Raw genomic sequence first — 22,403 nt, 5'->3', positions numbered from 1 at the left:
GTGTTGGGACTCATTGCATTTTGGAAGTTATTCATACAAACTGGGGCCAGTTGGCAATGAATGTAACCATAAATTATGACTTGTGTTTAGCTCAGGTAAAATTTTGTGGCAACTATAACAATTCTAAGACAGGGAAAAGAGCAAAAACAAAGGAAATCACTGTACTCCAGATTGCTGGGTTTCACAGAACTCTAAAAGCTTTGCTTATTCTTCAGTTATAAGTAGGTATTCTCTATTACTTCATGTCAAATAACATTAGAGGTAGTTGCTTGAGAGCCATTGTAAAAACATTTTTTTTGCTTTTAACTGTCATTAAATCTGCTCTGAGCAAGATTTTATGACATTAAAAATTCTGTGGTGAGTTCTACACATGTTGAAAGTGTCATGAAAAGTATTTCCGGTGTACATAGTAGTAATTTATTTTTCAAAACTTAATGAGTTGCAACTCTGGCATAGCCAGTGCTTTAAACTTGTTTTATGGTAATGATTATCATATTGTTGTTCCATAACCTCTTTTTACATTTTGCTTCCCAGCTGTCTTGTGTATTGCTGTTAAATAATTTGCTTCCAATGAGTTGCAGCAGAGTCCGGTGTGGATTTAAGTTGTTACTATAGATAATAAAGCACTCAAAGAGTATTTTTTCTTTGCTTCTGCTCTCTTTGCTTGCATGGCTGAAGTCTCTGCTCACTCACTTTACTGGTAAGTGCAATTTCTTCTGAGAAAGAGCTGTGCTGGATGGAGAAGAGAGAGCTGGAATGCACTTTCCCTCATTTTTACTTAGCTTCTGGTTTTAGAGACTCTCCTTATGAAGAGAGATTGAAGATGCAGGGCCTTGTCAGCACCATTGAGAAGTCTGTGTGTTTTCCCATGAGATAATCAGTACCTATTATCTGCCCTGCCATAAATAATTGAAACCAGGCATTTTTTGCTTTGATGAAAAACTGGGTGTGAGCAGTCCCACACACTGCTGAAAATCTGACCTCACCTAACTACGTGTAGTAAACACTAGAAGTGCATTTTCTCCCTTTGGGACTTTTAGCTCCAAGAGAACCATTGCATTGCTGTTAACTCAGTGTAATAAACATCTTTAATAGCACAAAGCCAGGGGCAAGTAGTCTTGTTTCTTCAAATCCTTCAATGAGTTTTACCAGTCTGGTTGCCAGAAAAGCGAGGCTTTGCTCATAAACTCTCCAGGTTTGATCTGGAAAGACAAAGACAACACTGTTTTTGTCTGGGGGGGAAAAATAAATTGTCTGGTTTAGGTTCTCCTGCTTCCCTCAAACTTTATTGCAAAGAAATTGGGATTTGCAAATGCCTTTGTCTGAAAGGATGTGAACAAGTTTCTACCTGTGAACTGTTTGCCATACTGATCATATTGAATGCTCACAGGCTGTTGGAATTATTTGACTCTACAGCCAACCAGCTCCAAAAAAATCTTCAGTCTTTATGAAAAATCATAAATCCAACCTCACTTGGTAGTACTTACAAGTTATTTTTCAAATGCCTTCTGGTAGTTCTTCACTGTTTCTAGGGTCTTTCTTCCATCTGTTTCTTCTTGTAACGCCTATGTGCCCCAGACTAATTTCCTTCTCCCTGCTCCACCTGGACTTAACTTTCCTGTCTCACATTCAGGAAATTGTTCTCTAGTCCCTAGGAAACAACAGCAATTCAATATTTGCTGGTAGAAAAGTTGCCAGGCTGATCTTTGAGAGCAGTTCATGGAGGAAATAATTTCCCAGAGCACCCCCTTTTTACTGATGGGCAACAGAAGTCAGGCAACTAAACCCCAGAGGGACTTCTAGAAAACCCTCCTCAAGCCCTGGAGAGCAGAATGGGCCTGTTGGGTCCATTTTTGTCACCAGTCAGTCAGAGTATGCAGAAGAGGTCACTTTTGTTAGCTTATTTGACAGCTGGAGAAAGGCAAAAAGTAAGAAAGGAATTCTAGAATCATTAAGGTTGGGAAAAAACCTCTACAATGATTGTGTCCAATGGTTAATGAAATGCACTTAGCCAAACAGGGTTTAAATGCTTAAATTGTCGACCGAGTAAAATTTAGGCACCTAAACTCAAAGTTTCTGTCCTTGTAAGAACCTCACACAGCTGTGTTCCAGGTCTCCGAGATGTCTCAGCTTTGAAGGTCCTATTTTGTACTGAATTTTGGGTTTCCAGGAATGCAGAACTCTGTATTTTGAGAGGGCCATGCCTGGTTCAGTGCCTGTCTCCCCAGAGGGATTCAGGCTGCTTCTCTGAAAGCAGCTGTGTGATCGGATAAGGCTACAGGTTTATTACAGCTCCTAATTGAGTAACAAATACAGGCTTAGGAGGAGTAGGTGAGGGTGCCTTGTGTGGTGTGTGCATAGCAACAGTTAGAGGATTCTTGTGCAAGAAATTGAAGATCCAAAGTCAGTTCTGTCCTCTGCCTAAGGAAGCTGAGACTTTATCTCCTCTTTGGGCCATGTTCTCATCCCATGGTGATTGATTTTCTGGCCTGGGGAGTGCACCTCATAAGTACTGCAGAGAAAGAGAAGAAAAGATAATTACACAAGAGAGGCCAATCCCTGAGTGCCCCTTGAGCTTGTTGAAAGTGTTACTGTTGGTCAGTAGCAGAGCAAAGAAGGGAACAAACTTTGGGTGTTCCTGCAGTTCTGTATCCAGAGGACAGTGACATTCTCAGATGTCTCCAATCGCTTGTTTCATTTCCCTAGGAAAGAAGATGTGACCTATATGAAGAAATCAAACCATATGCTGAATCATGTTGACGATGGTCCAGAGGAAGCAGAAGTTCTGATCAGAGACAAAAAACACAATAGGAAACCTTCCTTTCTCAAAGCTTTGTTGAGGACCTTTGGGCCTTATTTCTTAATTGGCTCCTTCTTCAAGCTGATACAAGACCTACTTACTTTTGTCAACCCCCAGCTCTTAAGGTTGGTTTATTGTGTGAGTAGTTTCTATGTGCAATCCCTATGGAGGCTTGGCTTTGGCATGGAGAATTTGTTTTTGGAGTGCATAGCTACTTTCCCTCACAGTGCTGGAGTGTGTGCTCCCTCACCTTCCCACAAAAATGCCATAAGACAGGAGTTCTTTATTGTGGACTCAGCTGTAAATTGGACAAGCTTCACTGAAATGCAAGATTTGTAAATTGCCCATCACCAATAGACAGCTTTGAATTGCAAATTCCCTGTTGCTCTGTGCGGCAGTCCAAGCAATTTCTCCCCATTTCTAAAGGATTATTTGTGAAATCAAAGCCAAGCACTCCTGGCTGGATCTGGTGGTCCCTGTACATCTGATACCCACATGTGTTGGTGGTGGTCGCAGCTGTGGCGTGACTCTACAGATGAAGCGTGATGCTCAAGTGTGTGGTTGCTTTGGCTGTGCTGCTGTCATCTGGGAAAGGTTTTGGGCCACTTAGATGAGTTCATGTCCTCTTAGTTGTGCATAGCTATAAGAATGTGTGAGGCACAGTTGCAGTAAATTTCCATGTAAAGGAAGTTATGATTCTATTAAAAAAACCCGAAGAGGTCATGACAGAAGTGGTGTGTCCTCAAATTCTCCATGTGTAAGGAACACCTGTACCTTCCATCTCCAGGGGACTGGTTGCCCATCTTGATCCATAAAGGCATTTGCAGGAGCCCCACATTTTTTCTCTATTAGTATCATACTTAGAGGGAGAAATTCCCCAGATAATCATTAACTGAGCAGAAAGTAACAGTGGAAATACCAGCATTTCTCATAGTTTCTATCAAACAATTATTAATGGAAAAGTACATGGTCCTATTAATTCATGAGAGAGGAATGGAGCTTGGATGGAGGCCGCAGGTGGATGTGGGGAAGAGAAGGCTCTGCTCCTAGATGAGTATCTCTTAAAATAACCAGTGTTCTGAGATCGTGTTGTTCTGTGGGTGGTTTGTGACAGACCTTGAAATTTGTTAAAAGGAGGGTCCAACCCTGTGTGGTAACATTTAATAGCTCACAGTTTATCTTCTTCCACAGCCCCTGGTGAAGAGGAGGCAGCTGGCTTCCTTCTGTGAACGCATTAAGTAGAGCCTATTCTGAGAATTTCTCAAATTTGCATAAATTCCTGGATGTTGTCAGTGATATCTCAAGGCATATTATGGGGAATTTCTTCTCAAGTCTAAATTCCCGCAGTCTGGGTAAATGCCCTTCTAGTGGTAAGAGAAGATGAAAAATGGCTGTCTGGCAGGTTGCATGTAAGATAGATTCATGTTTTAAAAAATTTGGTAAGTCCCATACTGGGGCCACAAGGAAGAGATTTCCCTGGAGTTGTCCACTGACTGGAGTAGTGCAGAAGGAAAAGTCTCTCCAGACTGGAAGAAGAAGGATGTAGCAACCTCATGTTTCTACCACAAGGCTTTGTACCTCAAGAATTTGTAGTTTCCAGGTGTACTTTTGCCCCTCTGGTTATTTGAACTATGGAGGCAAATCTCTGTCCCTCCTGTATTTTGACAATTCAATACTGTGGTTAGTAGTCTGAAATCCCAAATGTGATTTTTGAGAGCACTGGACATTGCCATGTGCAGCTCTGCTTCTTTGCTGTATGTCAGTGTGCAGGTCTGGCAGCAAGAGCAGCTGTGAGGACTAAGAAATGGCTTCTCAATAAAAGATGTTACAGCCAGTTTAATGGGACTACCATTTCACAAAAAAAAAAAAAAGGTAGGAGTGAAGAACTCTTTATGCATTCATCCAAGAGGATGTCTTTTAATCTAGCTTTTTTTTTGTGAGAAAACACCCCAGGCAGAAGCACTCAGGCTGGTTGGAGATAATTTGGGTAAGAAGCTGGTTTTGCCTGCTCTGCTGCACTGCCCTACTCTGTCCTATCGTTCACCTCCAGCCCTGGGGGGCTGCCTTAACAGTGCTCAGACAGTGAGCCGAGTGTTTAAACCCTGAATCTCAGAGGAAACAGGAGTTTCTCTTCATTTTTCATTTTCAGGCTCATTTGCAAATGGACTTTCTCACTGGCAATGCTTAAGGTTTTGCTGCTGGATCTTTGCAATGTTGTTTGACTGAAGTCATAACTCAGCTTGTGTCCTGCAGAGCTGTTTGCTTTTTGTGGTTAGAGAGAGGATGTGGCAGGATGCTGTAGCTGGGAGAAGCTGTGTTATGTCCCATTAAACTTGCTGCATGTTTTTCTAATTTTGTTTCTTTTTCCTTTTCCTTCTCTAATCCACTGAAAAACAGTGTATTAATTGGCTTCATTAAGAACAAAGATGCCCCAGCCTGGTGGGGATTTTTGATTGCGGCTTTGATGTTTGTCTGTGCTGTGCTGCAGACACTGGTACTTCACCAGCATTTCCAGTACTGCATTGTTACTGGGATGAGGCTGAGGACTGGGATCACTGGAGTGATATACCGAAAGGTAAGACTAGAATCATTTCATGTACTGGAACACCAGTGTATAGCCAAGCAAGTGGCCTGAGTTCTCACATTCCTTGGGAAGATCAGGCATATTGGAGAAGAACAGCCTCCTGGAATGTGTAACACTGGGGGTTTGGTAAGTTTTTAGGAGTACCTGTGTCATGCTTTGTAGAATTCTCTAGTGATCAGCATCTTAATGTGGCTATACTGGTAAGTTACCAGACATACAGCAGACAAATACTGATTCACTTTAAGTACTGAAAGAAGAGAGATTTAGATTCAATGTTAGGAGGAAATTCTTCTCTGTGAGGGTGGGAAGGCCCTGGCAGAGGTTTCCCAGAGAAGCTGTGGCTGTCCTATCCCTGGAAGTGTCCAAGGCCAGGCTGGACAGGGCTCGGAGCAAACTGGGATAGTGGAAGGTGCCCACGGCAGAGTGCTTGGAACTGAATGATCTTTAAGGTCCCTTCCAACACAAGCCATTCTATGATTTGGAAGAGAGATCCAGGAGAATAGCATGTTTGTGCTATGAGTATATTAGATCCAACTAGGTTTTCTTTGAAATGCTACATGCTACTTGCTCACAAGCAAACCATTGCATGAAGTCTTGTTCTTTGGAGATTAGGAATTGATGAATTGTTTTATTTTGGTTGGAGAAGCACATTCTGGGGGAGTGTCTTGTTTTGCTAATAACTGAAGGTTTCTTCTCTGTGTTTCTCCATGTCTATCAAGATTGTGAATCCACTGAACCTCTCTTCCTTCTCAGTCCTTAGCCATCACAAACTCGGCAAAGCGCTCATCGACTATTGGAGAAATTGTCAACTTGATGTCAGTGGATGCCCAACGTTTCACGGACCTGATGACTTTCCTGAACATGTTGTGGTCTGCACCACTCCAGATATTTCTGGCTTTGTATTTCCTCTGGCAGGTACAGACATTGTCACACTTTTTTCACGGTTCTTCTAAATTATGTGGAAGGGGTTTTTTGTTGTCACTTTGACCCTCCACTGCTTTTTTAGAAACTTATTGTCCTGTAGCTTTTACTGCTGCACACCCTCAATTAGTGTCTTAATTATTTTGTTCAGCTGGTAGGCAAGATAGGACATTTGAAGCAGAAGATGACCTTTTTATGTCCTCTCTGTTTTCATGGGATCTATGTTGGACTCATCAGTGTTCCCAGTAGTCAATACAAATGAGAGCTTGAGGGAAATGGTCTAGAGACCAAATCAAACAAAAAACCTGGACATAGAAAATGTAAGCCATGTGTAGAGATTATATCCTGCTATATAAAGTTTTGTGCAAGTCAATGTGAAACAAATCTCATCTAGAATAGTCTTAATTTTTCCTTTGCTACAGTGACGACATTTCAGGTTTATTCCAGGTTCACTTTGAGCACTGGCTTTCAGCCTTAAAAATGTTTCTGTGAAATCAATCGCTTTTACTGCATTAAACAGTAGCAAAAACTTTACCATATTGAATTAGACTCGAAAGCCATTAAATTGCAGCAGCCTTATGAGTTACTGCTCCACTGGAAGCTGAGCTCTGGTAGGCAGCAGTTTGTATTCTTGTACTCACACTGGGGGTACTGGGTTAATTCAGTAATTACAGTTCCCTTGGTCAGAGGGAAGTCAAGGACAAAATTCTTTCTCTGTAGCTTATTTGTTCCCTTTTTACATTTGCTCTGTATTTGCATTAGTTCAAACTTATTTTCCCCTCCTACTGGGAACCACTTACTAGGTAAATCACAGAGTCCTCTACTATCATCAATACTAGCATAATAATGATTCAGAGTGGTTCCTGCCCTATTTTCCTGTCACCTCTTCACAATTGCTCTGTGGAATCAGAACACTTCACTGGGAGAAGTTCAACTTGTCTCTTAATTTGTGTTTTTATAACCTACTGTTGTTTTAATGCTGACCACAGGGAACAGCAGCACTTGGATACAACAACAACTTACCTTTTCTCTTTAAATCAAGGCTTTAGGGCCTTCTGTGCTGGCTGGAGTTGCTGTGATGGTCTTACTTATCCCATTTAACTCTGCAATAGCAATAAAAACCAGAGCATTCCAGGTAAGGTACCATTGGCGAAGGTAACGTTGTCTGAATTGGCAGCTGGACTATGAGACATGAAGGTATCAGTGGTTCTTAATAAGATGCCATTTGCACCAGTTTACTTATAAGATTGCACTGATATATTTAATAACTGTATCCTCTTAGACAGTTTCTCCATAGCGAATTGAATGCTGTTTAAGGGAAAGGTGTGGCATTCATGCTCTGGGAGAAGCTTTTGGGATTAGCAAGAGATTTCTTTGTCTCCATATGCCTTCACCTGGTATCTGCCTCTAGGAGTATTTAGAGAAAGACAGTGAAATAAATGCTGTTCTTTAAGCTGCAAATGAATGTTTTCAGAGATGGGAGTAAAACCTGGCAGCTTGGTTTTTATGCTAATAGCCAGTGTTGACATTCACTGCTGCTGAGCTGGGCCAAATTTCGTTTTTTACCTTAAAGTAAAAGGATCTTTTATTCCTGTCTTTGTAGTCTTAGTTGTCTCTAGTCAAGGAAGGCTGAAAAAATACCAATATAACAGTGCCCTCTGGCTTTGTGTTAGAAAAAAAATCTAATAAATGGCTTGTGCTGTGCAGCCTATCAGTGACTGTTTGGAAGATTTAAAAAAGAAAAAACTATTGATGTAAAAAAGTTATGAGTTGGAAAATGAATATAAATTATGACATTTAAACACAGCCTTAGTAACAGAGTTGTATTATTGCATGCTTAGAGACATCCAGGCTTTCTATTAAATCTCTTGATGGTGACATGTTAATATTAACATTCCTTTTCTCCCTTGCACATTATGAGATGCTCAGAGCTGCGTATTTTGCTGTGAATGTGTGTATGAATTTTGTCTATACAGTTGATCAGGGATTTTATTTTTTTAGTAACTGAATGAAGCACTATATTCAAGTATGTAGGAAAAAAACAACTAGGAGTAACCACGATTTTCAATGGGTGCCAAAAGAAATACAACTGAGCATATCAAGAAAAAAAACTCCGAAGAAATGGAAGGAAGTAGTATTTTTGGGAAGTGCCTGAATCTTTCTTTAAGATGGTTTGAAAACGTAGCCCCTAACAGTGAAGACGAGTGGAAAGCTTTTGTACTCTGCTCTCCAGGCAGTTTCTTTGATTTCTGGTTTCTTTTGCACAATAAGCTTACTGATAACAGTCTGGCTTTCTGTGATTACATTTTGCATCCTCTTTAGAAATAGCCCAAGGACCATCACAGCTGTGAGACATATGTTGAAAGCTCTCTTCTAGTCCTTGCTGTGACACTTTGTCTCCTGTGTTTACCAATAACCCAGGTGGAACAAATGCGATATAAAGACTCTCGCATTAAATTAATGAATGAGATCCTGGGTGGCATCAAGGTGCTGAAGCTGTATGCTTGGGAACCATCCTTTTCAGAAAAGGTCCTGGAGATACGAAAGAATGAGCTGCAAGTTTTGAAAAAATCTGCTTATCTCAATTCTTTGTCCACCTTTGCTTGGATCAGCGCACCATTCCTGGTAAATTGAACTTGCATGACTCTCTAAGCTGTGCAAGTACATCCTTGAAGGATGAGTGTGAGGCTTTCTGCTTGCTAAATGTACATAGGAATAAAATGTAAATACTTTATTGAAAAAATTACTCACATGCTTTCAATCAGAGTTCCCTGTTCTCGAGAGCCTTTTTGTTAATCGGTATGAAAGGATTTTGTGATAAAGCCTGCCACTGGAAGCTGGGAATAGCTGTCTCGGGAGAATTTCCAACCACTTCAAAGTACTTCCCATAACAAATTGAAACTAGAATTTGAAACCTCTGAGATATCCGTGAATAGCAAAAATAGCAAAAGAAATTTTAATTGAGTCAGTCAGGACAATGTCTGTCTTTACCTCTCATTTCTACCTTCATGTTACAGTGCTCTCCCTGTTTTAGTGGGAGAGGAAGTTATCAAATTATTCTGCAATCTAAAAGAGAGATTGATTTAATGTAAAAACTAAAGCCCAAATGACACATTGCCAATTCTGAAATGCTTTTTCTTCAATTTTGTCTTTCCCTTTGTTTTCCACTTCATTTCATTGTGATCCCTTCTGCAGAAAGGGTTTTGGTGAATAAAACCATTCAGATAAGTCCTTGGTCAAAAGTATTCATGGCCAGCTATTCTTGAGATCAAAGGCTGAACCCTGCAGAAGTGCCCTGACCAGCCTTGAGATCCTGCCACTTTTTTGGTTTCTTAAAGTTCCTCCAATACACATTCCAGTTCCTGCTTGCCATTAGTTTCATGCATAGGATGGCCCTTCCACAGTGGATGTTCCCTGTCATAGAGCAAAACAGCAAATAATTTGGATCTTGCTTCCTTTTCTATTGGTTAGTGGAGGTTGTTTGCTTAGCCCATAGTTTACAATAGGAAATTCTATTTGGGTGGAGAGTGAAAAGCAGCCAAGCCACAGCCTGATAATGTTTTTTTCTTTTTATTTACCCAGGTTCTGTAGTTCACCTCTTGAACCTCTTAGTTCAACAGAATATAGCCATGAGTAATCTGAAAGTTATTTTATTCTGCATGCCCTTTTTTGTACAACTTGTCCCTATGACCTGCCATTCTTAAAATGAATTGAAAAGGTCAGAAATGAGGAATTTTGTGGTTGATAATTTTATTTCCAAGATGCCCATCAGGCTTGAGTGCTTTTTTTAAAATGTCAGAATATAACACGTCTCACAGTAAACTCCCTTTCTGACTTTCAGGTAGCACTGACGACATTTGCTGTGTATGTCTCAGTGGATGAGAAGAATATCCTGGATGCAGAAAAGGCTTTTGTCTCACTCTCTTTGTTCAATATCTTAAAGTTTCCCCTCAATATGCTTCCACAAGTCATTAGCAACATTGCACAGGTAAGGACAGTCTGGTACATGGGTTGTTCTGAACAACTTGAACAGAAAGAACCCCACATGTCCTTGATTTCTGGAATGCAGAGCTCCTTTGCATCTGTCTGTTAGCTGGTTTTTCTTTTTAATACCCTTTCTCTACTGCTGCCCTGTCTTGGAAAGCCTGACATCATCTGAGTAAGCTTGTCTATGAATTTTGCTTCACTCAGATAAATTCAGCTTGGTCTGAGAAATTTTGCAGTTAAAAGCTTGGATTTCAGCATAAGACTTGATTGCAGGGAAAGAATGACTCACTGCTCAGGAAGCCCATGGGGGGAAAGCTTAAGCCATTGTGCATGCTTTCTTTTTCAGTAGTAAGAGCATTAAGTCCTCATTAAAGGAATAATAAAATAACACCATGCTCTTTTCTTAGACAAGCGTTTCCCTAAAGAGAATTCAGCATTTCCTGAGTCATGATGAACTTGATCCAAATTGTGTGGAAACAAAGGTGATTGCACCAGGTAAAGACATTGGTATTTTTTTAATTCTACTGATGCAGCAGCATCTTATATTTGTTTGGGACTGATTGAGTTATGAAAAACGGCAACAAGAAAATAACAATAGTAATCTTGGGTTAAAAAAGAAAAAAAAAAGAGGAAGCTGCTGCTTTGAAAAGTATGTGCTTGGTGTTCAGGCTATATGGAAATTAGACAAGTTTCTTGCAGTATTTTTGAGGTTGTTAGGCCTGAATTTGCATCTGCAATGTACTGAATGCTCACAGCACTAAATATGGAGAGCATCCACTGACTAGGGACAGCAATGCTTGTTCCAGCCTTTCACACTGCAGAAATGCTCAGGAGCTTTGTACACTGTTTTGGTTTATTCTGTTGGAAACAGTATCCCAAAACAACTGAGCGAGCCAGGTGGTCTCAAGAAAATGTGTTTTATCATGCAAACATTTAACATGTTTAACATGACTTTGGTGATACTGTGGCTTGAAACTTTGCTGTATGTGATGCCACAGCAGAGGAGGAGGAATGGCTGTGTGGCTGTCCTGCAATTACTGTTCTACACCACCCCACCAGGAGGTAAAGAAAGCCTGTGGATCTATAACTGATTAGTGTGGCAAGCAAAACCTGCACAGTCAGTTTAATCTGATGCATCAAAGTCAACAGCATGCAGTGACCTCTTCCTGACTTGAAAGTGGTTTCTGAAGTAAAGTTGTGCTCAGTTGCACAGGGATGCTGAGGCAGAGCAGCTTTTCAGCTGGGTCTGTTAACTCAGTCTACAGCTTAAGCTGCAGTGGGTAATTTTCACTCTTGAACGCACTTGTCTTGTGACCCACAGGCATGAGACTGTAGAATGCGAGTAGAAGAGGGAAGTGCAGGGTGTGTGAAACACCCATAAATAAAGATTCCTCTCTTTGCCTGTCTCTCAGTTGTGCTGTTCTGTGTAACACATTTCCTGCCTCCTCTGTTGTGTTTCTGTCATACAGGCAATGCCATCAGTGTAACAAATGCGACGTTCAGCTGGGGAAAGGAGCTTAAGCCATCTTTGAAAGAGTAAGATTTTTTTTTGGTGCAATTGCAATACAACATCTACCCAGTTTCTGGCTCCTGGGAGGTCTGTTTGAAAGATGTCTGGTATAAACTACACATCACATATGTGTACCTCTTCTGCCTTTAAAACATGGAGCTAATCCTCATGTTTCATGGTGTTTAGGCTTTACAGAGCAGTGCTGTGAGGCTTTAACTCCACAGCAACTGGCATAGACGGAAAAACTATGTAAATTTCTTAAACAGACTTTTTTTAACTGAAGCATTGGACAAATGAAATTCATCTGATGAATTATAAGGAGAGTTGACGTGTCTGTGTTTGGATCTGATTGTGCCAACAGTGGTCTGTTTTTTAAGAGTCTTGTGGCAGACTTATCCCTGTGGTGGTGGATGGGCTGTCTCCAGACTATGGGCATGCATGTTTTGCTCATTTGCCTATTTGAATGAATACAAACAAAATTTGCCTGGGAGCATATATCATGTTATGCATCATGATCTGGGCAAACAGAAGTTTGGCTTGAGTTCTTTAGTGAAAGGCACCTTGATGGGAAAGACACTGTGTCCATCAGTCCTTTCTGTATCAGTTCACCTTCAAAGCCAGGAGCTAAAGTGGTACCTTTAAGAACATAGTGGGGGAAACAGTAAGAGATTTTCATTGAGGCAATCTTGTCTTTCTTGTGTCATTGTAAGCCCTGTTTACTAGCACTGGAAATATAGTTCTGCAGGGGTTTGAACATTTTTAGATGGGATGTATTCACTCACAACTTCTTACCATTGTTCTTGGTTTCAAAATTAAAAACCAATATGCTTCTGGAAGACTGCTTTCAAAATGCTTATTAACCCAATCTGACTTGTTGATGGACTGATAGGACACAGCAGTCTTAGAAGGCTTGTTACAAATCCTACTGCTTTGGAAACAAGCAAGGTAGATTAATGCTGGGTTTCCATTTGCTCCTACAGTTCTGGTTACAGTTGATTGTACTCAAGAAAGGGAGGAGAAGACCAGTGACCAAGCTATGCTTACTATTCCCAGTCAGGCTGAGGTCAGGCTGATTTATCACTGTGTGTTTCAGCCCTGGTTTAAAGACCCCTGATGCCTTTAGTAAACTAATGTTTAATTAATTTCCAGCCTATTTCCTCCACAGTATAAATATGTTGGTCCCCAGTGGTTCTTTGGTTGCCATTGTTGGCCAGGTTGGCTGTGGGAAGTCGTCTCTGGTGTCTGCTCTCCTGGGTGAAATGGAAAAGCTGGAAGGAGAAGTGGCTGTGAAGGTTGGTACTGTGGTTACAATGCCGTTTAATGATGGTATGGAAATGTGCTGCTTATGCCTGCCCTTGCTTATAATGTACCTCAGGCTTCAGAGGGAATTCTCTTTGCACCTCTGGCAGCTTGTCTGTGTGTTTGAGTTTTGCCCACACCTGTTCAGTTGGGTTTGTTATGAACTTTGCTTATTCCATCAACTATCCATTAGCAATTAGCACACATGTATAATGTCAATATATGTAAACTAGGAGCTACATATGTGCTGCAGATCTTAATCAGAGCTGTAAGCATGAATTGCTGCTTGTTAAAGTCAGAGGTTTCCTTTCTCCCTCCTTGTTCTAGGGTTCTGTTGCTTATGTGCCTCAACAAGCCTGGATCCAGAACGCCACACTGAAAGATAACATTTTGTTTGGCCAAGCTCCTAATGAGGAAAAATACCAAAATACCCTGGAGGCCTGTGCTTTAAAAACTGACCTGGAAGTGCTGCCAGGAGGAGATCAGACAGAGATAGGAGAGAAGGTAGTTATGTTTTTTTTTCAAGTGAGACCTGCTTGGTGCTTCCTGCTCTAGCTAAAGAGAGAATGTTGTGAAGTGAGAACCTGTTTTGGTTTGAACTTTACAATGGCATCCCTGCTACAATCAACACTAAAAAACATGCAGGGCAGTTCTGTGGAGGGCGGTTGGACTTAAACTTTTTCATAACTTTAAATGTGTGTTTGTATTGTGATACAGAATTGCATACCTAGCCCTGGAAGATCAGAGCACCCTCCAATTGTTTTGCAATTGTAAACGTGCATCTGTCTGGACTAAGTAAAGGCATTTCTTTTCCTGCAGGGATAAAAAGGGAGGGAACATATGGTTGTGCTTCAAGTAAAAAAATGATATGATCATCCCTTAACACATTTTAATGAGGAACTTCTACATCTGTGATTAACAACAGAGTTGTTTATTTTTCATAGGCCACTAAGCTAGATTTCATGAAATGGAGTGGAGATGTGGATTTGTATGGAGGATGAAAGATGTGAAAGATGTTCCAGGTGCCACAGCCCTGCTTTGAAATTTACATTTTACATCCTAATTGATGGGTTTCCTTTTTATAGTTTTGTGTTTTAACAGCTCCCTTCAGGAGCTTATTAAAAAGAGCCTTACTCCATCTCCAGATTGCTGGGTGAGTGGAAGTTTGGCAGTGAACAAACAGATCTAGAGGCGGGTTATTCTCTTCAGCATCTCACGTTTCAATTTAGCATCCGAGTGTTGAGGCTGGGTGAGAGCCATGAAAAGTCAGAGCTGTTGTTGTGTGATACGTTTTGTTCTCTTCTCTCTCCCTGCAGGGCATCAACCTGTCAGGTGGGCAGAGGCAGCGTGTGAGCCTCGCCCGTGCCGTGTACAGCGGCTCTGACATTTACCTGTTAGATGATCCCTTGTCTGCCGTGGACTCGCACGTCGCAAAGCACATCTTTGACAAAGTCATTGGTCCAGATGGGGTGCTTAAAGGAAAAGTAAGCTGGCATTTAAGTCCTCTTAAAAATGCACACAGCTCGGGAATGCTGATGGGTAACAGGAAAGCTGTTTCACCACCAAGGCTTGGGTGCCAGCTGGTTCCTGGATTTCTGTCTGTAGCTGGCAATGTGGACACCTTTTCTCACACTGTGATGAGCTGCTGCTTACACAGGCCCAGAAGTGATGTGTGCTGGTCAGAACATGTAGAGGCGGAGACCTGCTGTCTTCTAAAATCCTTGCTGTGAGATCTCCCAAAAACAAGGCATTTGCAGAAACTTGCACAGGTTGGCAGCATTGACTGTTGTTACTTGGAGGTGTGCAGGGAGGGAGCTGTACCAGATACGGATGTTACAGAGGCCTTTGGCAACTTGCAGCCGAACTGGAATTGCTTTGCTGCAACTCCTGCTCCTGTTAGGATCTTCTTGAATTATCTCAGAGCTGAACAGAGAAGGGCTGCAAAGAAAATCAGCATAACAGAAACAGGGAATGATAATTCTGTTGGTTTGCTTCCTTCTATGGTTATATCATCAGTTGGAGCATAGCAAGTTCAAGTACATACTTCTAAGCTCATTTGGCTAATGAAGACAGTGTTATTTCCACACGCATTTCACCTTGACACAATAACTCACTCCCTGTCCCAAAAATACAGTCATTTTTGGCTTACTGTGTAGTGTTAGTCCCCACAGTGACAACTGAGAGATTTGGGTTTTTGTCTTTTTTCCTATCCAGACTCGAATCCTGGTGACCCATGGCATCAGCTTCCTACCTCAGGTAGACCATATTGTTGTGCTGGTAGACGGCAAAATCTCTGAAATGGGATCTTACCAAGACCTTCTGAAACAAAACAAGGCCTTTGCAGAATTCCTGAGAAATTATGCATTGGATGAAGACATTGAAGAAGATGAACCAACAAGTACAGTATTGCTTTTTCTTAAAACATATCTTTTTCTGTCAACAAGATTACAGATATTTTCTCTGTAAAGTGTCCCAGGTTGTCTTCATGACAACCTGGCATTTGCCTTTCTGCACTACCGTGAAAATTATTATCGTGGCCAGGCCTGTATTTTTGAGAAATGTTTTCACAAATTCCTTTCAAAATTTTATGTGGTTTCTCCTAGAAAAGAAACCCAGCTCTTATGATAGAAATTATTTTAAACTTTGGAATTTATTTTGCAATTAGCAAACCCAAGCTCATCAGGAAAACGAAGTAGCCAAGAATAAACTGGGCTTGCTATCAAAGGGGTACCCAGAGTCTGGTGTGTTTTCTCTTTATGTGTGGTTGGTTTTTTGCATGTAGCAAAGTTCAAACGACATTGTAATCTTGGGTTACTTTTCAGCTTGGTTTGATTCTGACAAAATGGTACGAGATTAAAGCATTTTGGTAAATGTTTCCCCTGTGTGACAGTGTTCCCACGCTCTGTGATTGCAGCACTGCTGCTCTCCAGCCAGGCTCACAGGAACATGCACGACATCTTCGAGCAGCAGCAGAGGCTTGCGGGAGCTCCTGATGTGACTCCCCCAGCCCAAGATCGTGCCTAGAATGTGCCCTAAAAGTGAATTTAGCTGAAACCAACTGTAACACTATTCCCTGACATTCTGATGTGTTAGAGGAATGTGATGTAAATGCGTTTGGCAGCCAGCCTGCCTCACAAGATGTTTACAATTCTGTTCAGAGAAGTGATGCACAGAAGCAAAACCAAGGGGGAGTTTATGCACTATGATTTTCCTGCTGTGGTATTATTTTTCATGACTCTTGCTTTGTATAGCCACTTTTTCCTGTTCTTTCTGCTTTATGTGGCAGAAAACCTGAGGTGTGACCTTGTCTTGCAGTGCTGGAGGAGGAAGAAGTCCTGCTGGCTGAAGACACCCTCAGCATCCACACCGACCTGGCAGATAACGAACCGGTGACAAACGAGGTCCGCAAACAGTTCCTTAGGTAAACACAAGGTTCATGTGTTTCTAATCTCTGTCTGGGGTGAAACACATCTGAAAGATGTTATATCACACACTGCTTCTCCATCTGGGCTTTAGTTTGCTTAGTTTCTTCTTACAAATAAATGGATATAGTGTCCTTTTGAAAATAGATGTGAAAGAACACACAAAAAAAGATCAAACATCTATCCTCTTTTTAATCTGAACTGAACCAATTTCTTTAAGCAGCTCTCTGGTTCTCAGGTAACACTGCTGTATGTATTCACCCACACAGCACTAAACTGCTGCCAGTTGTGTGATAAAACCTTTGCATTGCACCTTTCCATTGAGAATCTTGGAAATCTTTAAAAGTTTTTATAACCATACCCATAGATGCTGTCCAACTACTTTTCATATGAAAACAGAGAACCTCAGGGTTTAGTTTGGAATGTCTGCATTGCCCTGAAGCCTCTAAAGGCCCTTCCCAAAGAGCCCAGGCCCTGCCACAGCCTTTCTTAGATGTATTTCTGACATCACTGAACTTCCAGAGAGTGTGAGTGGGGCTGGCATGGGAACTCAGTCGAAGGGCTGGGAATAAGTCCAATCTGCTGCATCCCAGTCATGCCTCAATATGCCCTTTTACTCCTAATGATTCCTTTGTTTTAACTAGGCAACTTAGTGTAGTGTCTTCCGAGGGAGGAGAATGTCCCAACAAAATGTCAACGAAGCGAAGAGTCTGTGAGAAGAAGCCAGCAGAGCCTCCTCTGCCAAGAAAAAATGCTAACGAGAAACTTATTCAGACTGAAACCACTGAAACAGGCACGGTATGGTTTGATTTCCCCCTCCCTTTTGCTGTATTTCTTTTCTGTTGGAAAAAGAATCATTTTTACTTTAACACTTGATCCAGTTCTGTTAAACGTGTTGTATAAATCACAACTGCAGGCTTCAGGCGTTACTGTGGTGGCCACTGATCATTCAGATTTGGGATTTTGGGAGAGGTTTTGGCACCCAGCAAGAGCTATATACTTAGGGGAAAAAAAAGAAAAAAAAGAAAAAAGAAAAAATCCCTTCCAGCTCCTGTCACAGTCACTTGATACCATGGAGCCCTGCACTCCATCAGCCCTGCCTTTGCCTTGCAGAGCTTTCAGCACTGTTGGTTTTCAAACTGTTTGGCTGCTGCTGAGTCCAGCTGCAGCAGTGGGTTACACGAGCCAGCTGCCTGCTGGGTGCCAGAGGATCTGCTCTGCCTAAATACCTGCCACCTCCATGTGAGAGCATTTTATGCTTATAGGTACAGAGGGGCTGTATTCCTCCTGAGCAGGGCCAGGGAATGAAATGGGAGCAGGGAAAAAGAGAAGATGGGAATACGAAAGTAAAAGAAGGGGACATAAAGGAACAGCAGAAGGAAGAGGAGCAGAGAGGTTTGCTTAAAGAAAGCCCCTTCCCTCCACTTCAGAAGGCTCAGTGTGTCCTGTTTAGTCTGATCTGCATCTTCCATGGCACAGACATGTAATTAACTCTTTCTGTGGATTATTTTAGCTTTAAAGTCCCTAACCAACAACACTTGTTTTTTTTTTAATTACTCCTTTTTTTAGAGACTGAGTCTTTTCCTGAGTATCTCTTTTGGTTTCTCTGCCTTTTTGCACTGCCTTTGAGATAGCAGCCTTACTTTTTGCCACAAGCATCATCTATTTGTGTTCCTGTTGGGGTACACCAGCATTTGGTACCTCTTTTAAGTTGCTGTAAAGGCACAGAATGGAGGCATGTTCAGCACTTTTCCTGAAATAGGCCATTTAAAGTAGTCCTGAGCATGATAGCCTGCCAAGTTGCTTCTTTTGCCTGAAAAACTTGGCTCCTGTTCTTGTTACCCATCCTTTGCTGCTATTTGATCAGCCTCTTTTCTTTCCTTTTTTTCCCCCCTCCTCTGGCGTAGTCTTTAAAACTAAAACCCCACAAAACTAATGAGATATAGTTCCTCAGCATGGAGGAGAAGAGTATTTCAGAGAAGTTTCTGACTTGTTCTGAAAGTCATTGCCCTGAAGTGGGGCTCAGGCAGATGAACTGTTCTCTGTGGTGTATTAAAGTCTGAGCAGTTTTGAACTCAGCAGTTCTCCTGACAAAGAATTTTTTTCCCCTCTTAATTCTCTCTAAACTCCTGCGTGTGTGAGTTGTACAAACCAGCTTTGGTGTGTGATTTTGCAGGTAAAGCTCTCAGTGTTCTGGCAATACATGAAGGCCGTCAGCCCTGTCCTTTCTTTAGCGATATGTTTCCTGTATTGCTGTCAAAATGCTGCTGCCATTGGGGCCAACGTGTGGCTCAGTGACTGGACCAATGAGCCGGTGATAAATGGGACTCAGCACAACACAACCATGAGAATTGGAGTCTATGCTGCCTTGGGCCTCTTGCAAGGTGAGAGCAGAAAAAATCATGATATATCAATGTTTAGGAAAGAGGAATTAGGTGGAAAAGCCATAGCACCAGTTGCCAATGGAGTTACCAGTTGCCAAAAGGAGGGTAGATTTAGATAAGATTCTGGGAAGAAATCATTTGCTGAAAGGGTGGTGAGGCCCTGGCACAGGTTACTGAGAGAAGCTGTGGCTGCCCCATTCCTGGAAGTGTTCAAGGTCAGGTTGGATGGGGCTTGGAGCAACCTGGGATAGTGGAAGGTGTCCCTGCCCATGGCAGGGGGTTGGAACTAGGTGATCTTTAAGGTCCCTCCCAACCCAAACCATTCTGTGACTCTGTAATTCTATGAAAGTTGTCCCCCAAATCCTATTCTAAGCAAGGAAACCAACGTAACCTCAAGATACAAAGTCTGAGCTCAGCCTAACACTTAATTTTGTTGTGAAGCCCCTCAAGGTGGTTGAACAGGTGACATGGAAGCTTCAGAGAGGTAAGTTGGAGAGAAAACATGAAAACTGAGGTGCAGAAGAGATTTAAGGCCTGAGGTGAAGTTGAAGCATTAGGACTTCATGGAGGCTTCCAGAAAACAGGGAGGATGCCTGTGTGTCTGTTTTACGTAGACAGGATAGTGGAATCCTGCAGGATGTGTTCCTGTGCCTTAGGCAGCAATGCCATAGTGCTGATGTGCACGTTAAGAGAAGGATGGACAGGGAATACAGTAACACAAAAAAAGCTTCGAGCACAAGAGTAACTGCCAAATATTAAGGAGCTGTGAATTGTGGACATCATGCTCGGGGATTAACACGTCTCCTCTTCACCCACCAGGGCTCATAGTGCTGATCTGCTCCTTCACACTGGCCATGGGAGGCATCAACGCTGCCCGCACACTCCACGCTGCGCTGCTGGAGAACAAATTTCACACCCCACAGTCCTTCTACGACACCACCCCCACCGGCCGCATCATCAACCGCTTCTCCAAGGACATCTACGTGATCGATGAGGTCATCCCACCAACCATCCTGATGTTCCTCGGAACGTTCTTCACCTCCGTGTCGACGATGATCGTAATTATAGCGAGTACTCCGCTCTTCGCCGTGGTTATAGTTCCACTTGCAATTCTGTACTTCTTTGTTCAGGTAACTGGAAAAATACCTGACCGCCATTGCAATGGTCCTCATTCCATTCCTTTTCATTTTAGATAAAACAACATAATTTAGGGGGAAATTGAAATGTTGGAAGTAGCTATGTGTTTGTGTAAACAAAACATTCTTTACTTCTCTCAAAAAGAAGAAATGTCCTGTGAGATGTGGTCCTGAAATAAATATGTGTAACCTTTTCTAGCTTTTAAGAATAAGCCTACTGCTAGTGACAAAGCTGCAGTGCACATCAATATATTAAAGTGTGAATATATTTGACATAGTGACAAGTTTTTAAGGTGGTGAGGAGGTAGGATGTTGAAAACAAAAAGCGACAAGTGTATTGATTTCTGAGCAAAACTGAAGCATATTTTACAGACTGTCAATAGAGACATGATAATGGAGGTGCAAATGTACATGTAGTTTTGTTGGAAAATGAGGCTCCTACAAATGCATTCATTTTGTTGAGTTATATTAGCTAAATTTAAAGGGACATAGATAAATTTAACTTACAGTCTATAGAAATTGCAGTTAACCAGTGCTCTGTTGTGGACTGATGCAAAGATAACTTTCTTGAAATTCTTTTTAATTACACAAGATATTTCAGAGGGTTGAAATGCATTAGTAGCAATCTCTTTTAAATCCTTAACCTAAGAAGTTCTTCACTGTTAATTATAAGAGAAAGTCTCTCATGAACCTTTAATTTTCTCTGAAAAATGGCAGCGATTCTACGTTGCGACCTCCCGCCAGCTGAAGCGCCTGGAGTCTGTCAGCAGATCTCCCATCTACTCCCACTTCTCAGAGACAGTGTCAGGAGCCAGTGTCATCAGAGCCTACAGGAGAGTGAAGGCCTTCGTAGACATCAGTGATCTGAAGGTGGATGAAAATCAGAAGAGTTACTATCCTGGGATAGTATCAAACAGGTAAAAGGCACATGATTCTTTGTCTCCAAAAAATTCTCTTTGCAAAACTGGTCCAAGCAACCATTTACCACTGAACTTACACCTGCCTTCTTCCCAGGTGGCTGGGCATCCGAGTTGAGTTTGTGGGAAACTGTATAGTCCTTTTTGCTGCCCTTTTTGCTGTGATTGGTAGAAACAGCCTGAATGCTGGCCTGGTGGGACTGTCAGTGTCTTATGCATTACAGGTACGTGTTACAGCTTTCTGTTCACTCGTGGGTTTGCATTTTTATAGATGACGTGGATATATTAGCAATAATTTAAGTGCTTGTTAAAGCTGAAGTTAATTAGGAAGTAATAAAAATGAGTTGTGGGATGTCTGGAAACTAGAGCAGTACACTGAATGCTGACAGATAATCAAAAAGCTTACATGCAGTAGGCATTTCAGAGCACTTTTGGGAGCCTCAAGGCTGTGCTGAACTCTGGTATTCCCAGTGATGACATGCAGGAATTTCAGGAAGTGTCAGGTGCATCTGCCCAGAACAGATCATTTGAGCAGCATGGGCTTAACATGTCCTGCATCATTCCTGCTACGCAGCACATCAGTGTGTCCAGGTAATCAGAGGCAGATCAGTAAGATTTATAATTAGAAAAAGTAAACAGTACTGACTCCAGCTGTGGACAGTTCAGCAGATTTAATGGCCTCTCCCTTGCCAGAAGCTTTTTAGATACCATGAGTGTTTAGGATTGCTGTTAGCAGTTTCCCAGTGAGATCCATGTTTGGGGGAATGACTTCCAACCAACCTTTTTGGAGAGGGCCATGTGTTAAATCATAGCAGGAGACATGTGCTTCTTCTGCATCTGTAGACTTCTTGTCCCAGTAACTGTGTTAATGCCAACGCAAAGGTAATAATTTCATTTGTAATATTAATGTGAATCCATGTCTTAATGGTATTGTCTGCTCTTGCTGCTGCTATTATTATGATTGTTGTTATTGTCACTGTTATATCTGTTGTTCCTCTGGGGGTGATATTTTGTTCCTTTTCTTCCCAAGGTGACCTTGTCTCTGAATTGGATGGTCCGAATGACTTCTGAACTTGAAACTAACATTGTGGCTGTGGAAAGAATAAAAGAGTATTCAGAAACTGAAACAGAGGTCAGCTGCCAAGGGTCAAGTATGCTCAGCAACAACTGTGGCAAAATTTTAATGCACACATTTACATGGTCTTTCTTCAAAGTCTTGAGGGACAGTTCCTGCTCTGAGAGTTATCATTTAACCTGAACAAATGTCACGCTCTGAACTGTAATTTATGCTATCACAGCTCCAAATTATTATTGCCATCATGCAGCCTGTGCTTAGCATCTCATTTTCTGCTGCTGTGAGTGGCTATAGCACAGGAGATGGGTTTAACATCAGAATATTGGTCCCTTTGGGTTTGAAGGGTTTGATGCACAGTCCTACCTGCG

The 22,403-nt window shown here is 41.8% G+C and overlaps 1 protein-coding gene across 5 annotated transcripts in view; it reads left to right on the top strand.

Moving 5' to 3' along the window:
- Positions 1-22,403, top strand: part of ABCC3 (ATP binding cassette subfamily C member 3) — a 46,327-nt gene that overhangs the window by 19,225 nt on the left and 4,699 nt on the right. The window contains exons 8-26 of one of the 5 annotated variants that reach the window (XM_071573980.1): positions 2,707-2,925; positions 5,198-5,375; positions 6,138-6,299; positions 7,348-7,440; positions 8,727-8,930; positions 10,147-10,293; positions 10,700-10,787; positions 11,762-11,828; positions 12,968-13,094; positions 13,429-13,605; positions 14,418-14,585; positions 15,316-15,499; positions 16,417-16,522; positions 17,168-17,321; positions 18,700-18,907; positions 19,727-20,037; positions 20,761-20,960; positions 21,058-21,184; positions 21,991-22,092. In XM_071573980.1, coding sequence (XP_071430081.1) covers positions 2,707-2,925; positions 5,198-5,375; positions 6,138-6,299; positions 7,348-7,440; positions 8,727-8,930; positions 10,147-10,293; positions 10,700-10,787; positions 11,762-11,828; positions 12,968-13,094; positions 13,429-13,605; positions 14,418-14,585; positions 15,316-15,499; positions 16,417-16,522; positions 17,168-17,321; positions 18,700-18,907; positions 19,727-20,037; positions 20,761-20,960; positions 21,058-21,184; positions 21,991-22,092 — 3,022 coding nt within the window. Of the gene's footprint in view, positions 1-2,706; positions 2,926-5,197; positions 5,376-6,137; positions 6,300-7,347; positions 7,441-8,726; positions 8,931-10,146; positions 10,294-10,699; positions 10,788-11,761; positions 11,829-12,782; positions 12,866-12,951; positions 13,095-13,428; positions 13,606-14,417; positions 14,586-15,315; positions 15,500-16,416; positions 16,523-17,167; positions 17,322-18,699; positions 18,908-19,726; positions 20,038-20,760; positions 20,961-21,057; positions 21,185-21,990; positions 22,093-22,403 lie in introns of those variants that run through there. The other 4 variants (XM_071573981.1, XM_071573982.1, XR_011699436.1 and 1 more) reach the window with 4 other exon arrangements.

Source organism: Pithys albifrons, chromosome 19 (assembly GCF_047495875.1).
Source record: "Pithys albifrons albifrons isolate INPA30051 chromosome 19, PitAlb_v1, whole genome shotgun sequence".
In the NCBI taxonomy this organism is placed as follows: Eukaryota; Metazoa; Chordata; class Aves; order Passeriformes; family Thamnophilidae; genus Pithys; species Pithys albifrons.
Note: the sequence above shows the minus strand (reverse complement) of the source record. Positions and strands in the feature narration are given on the sequence as shown.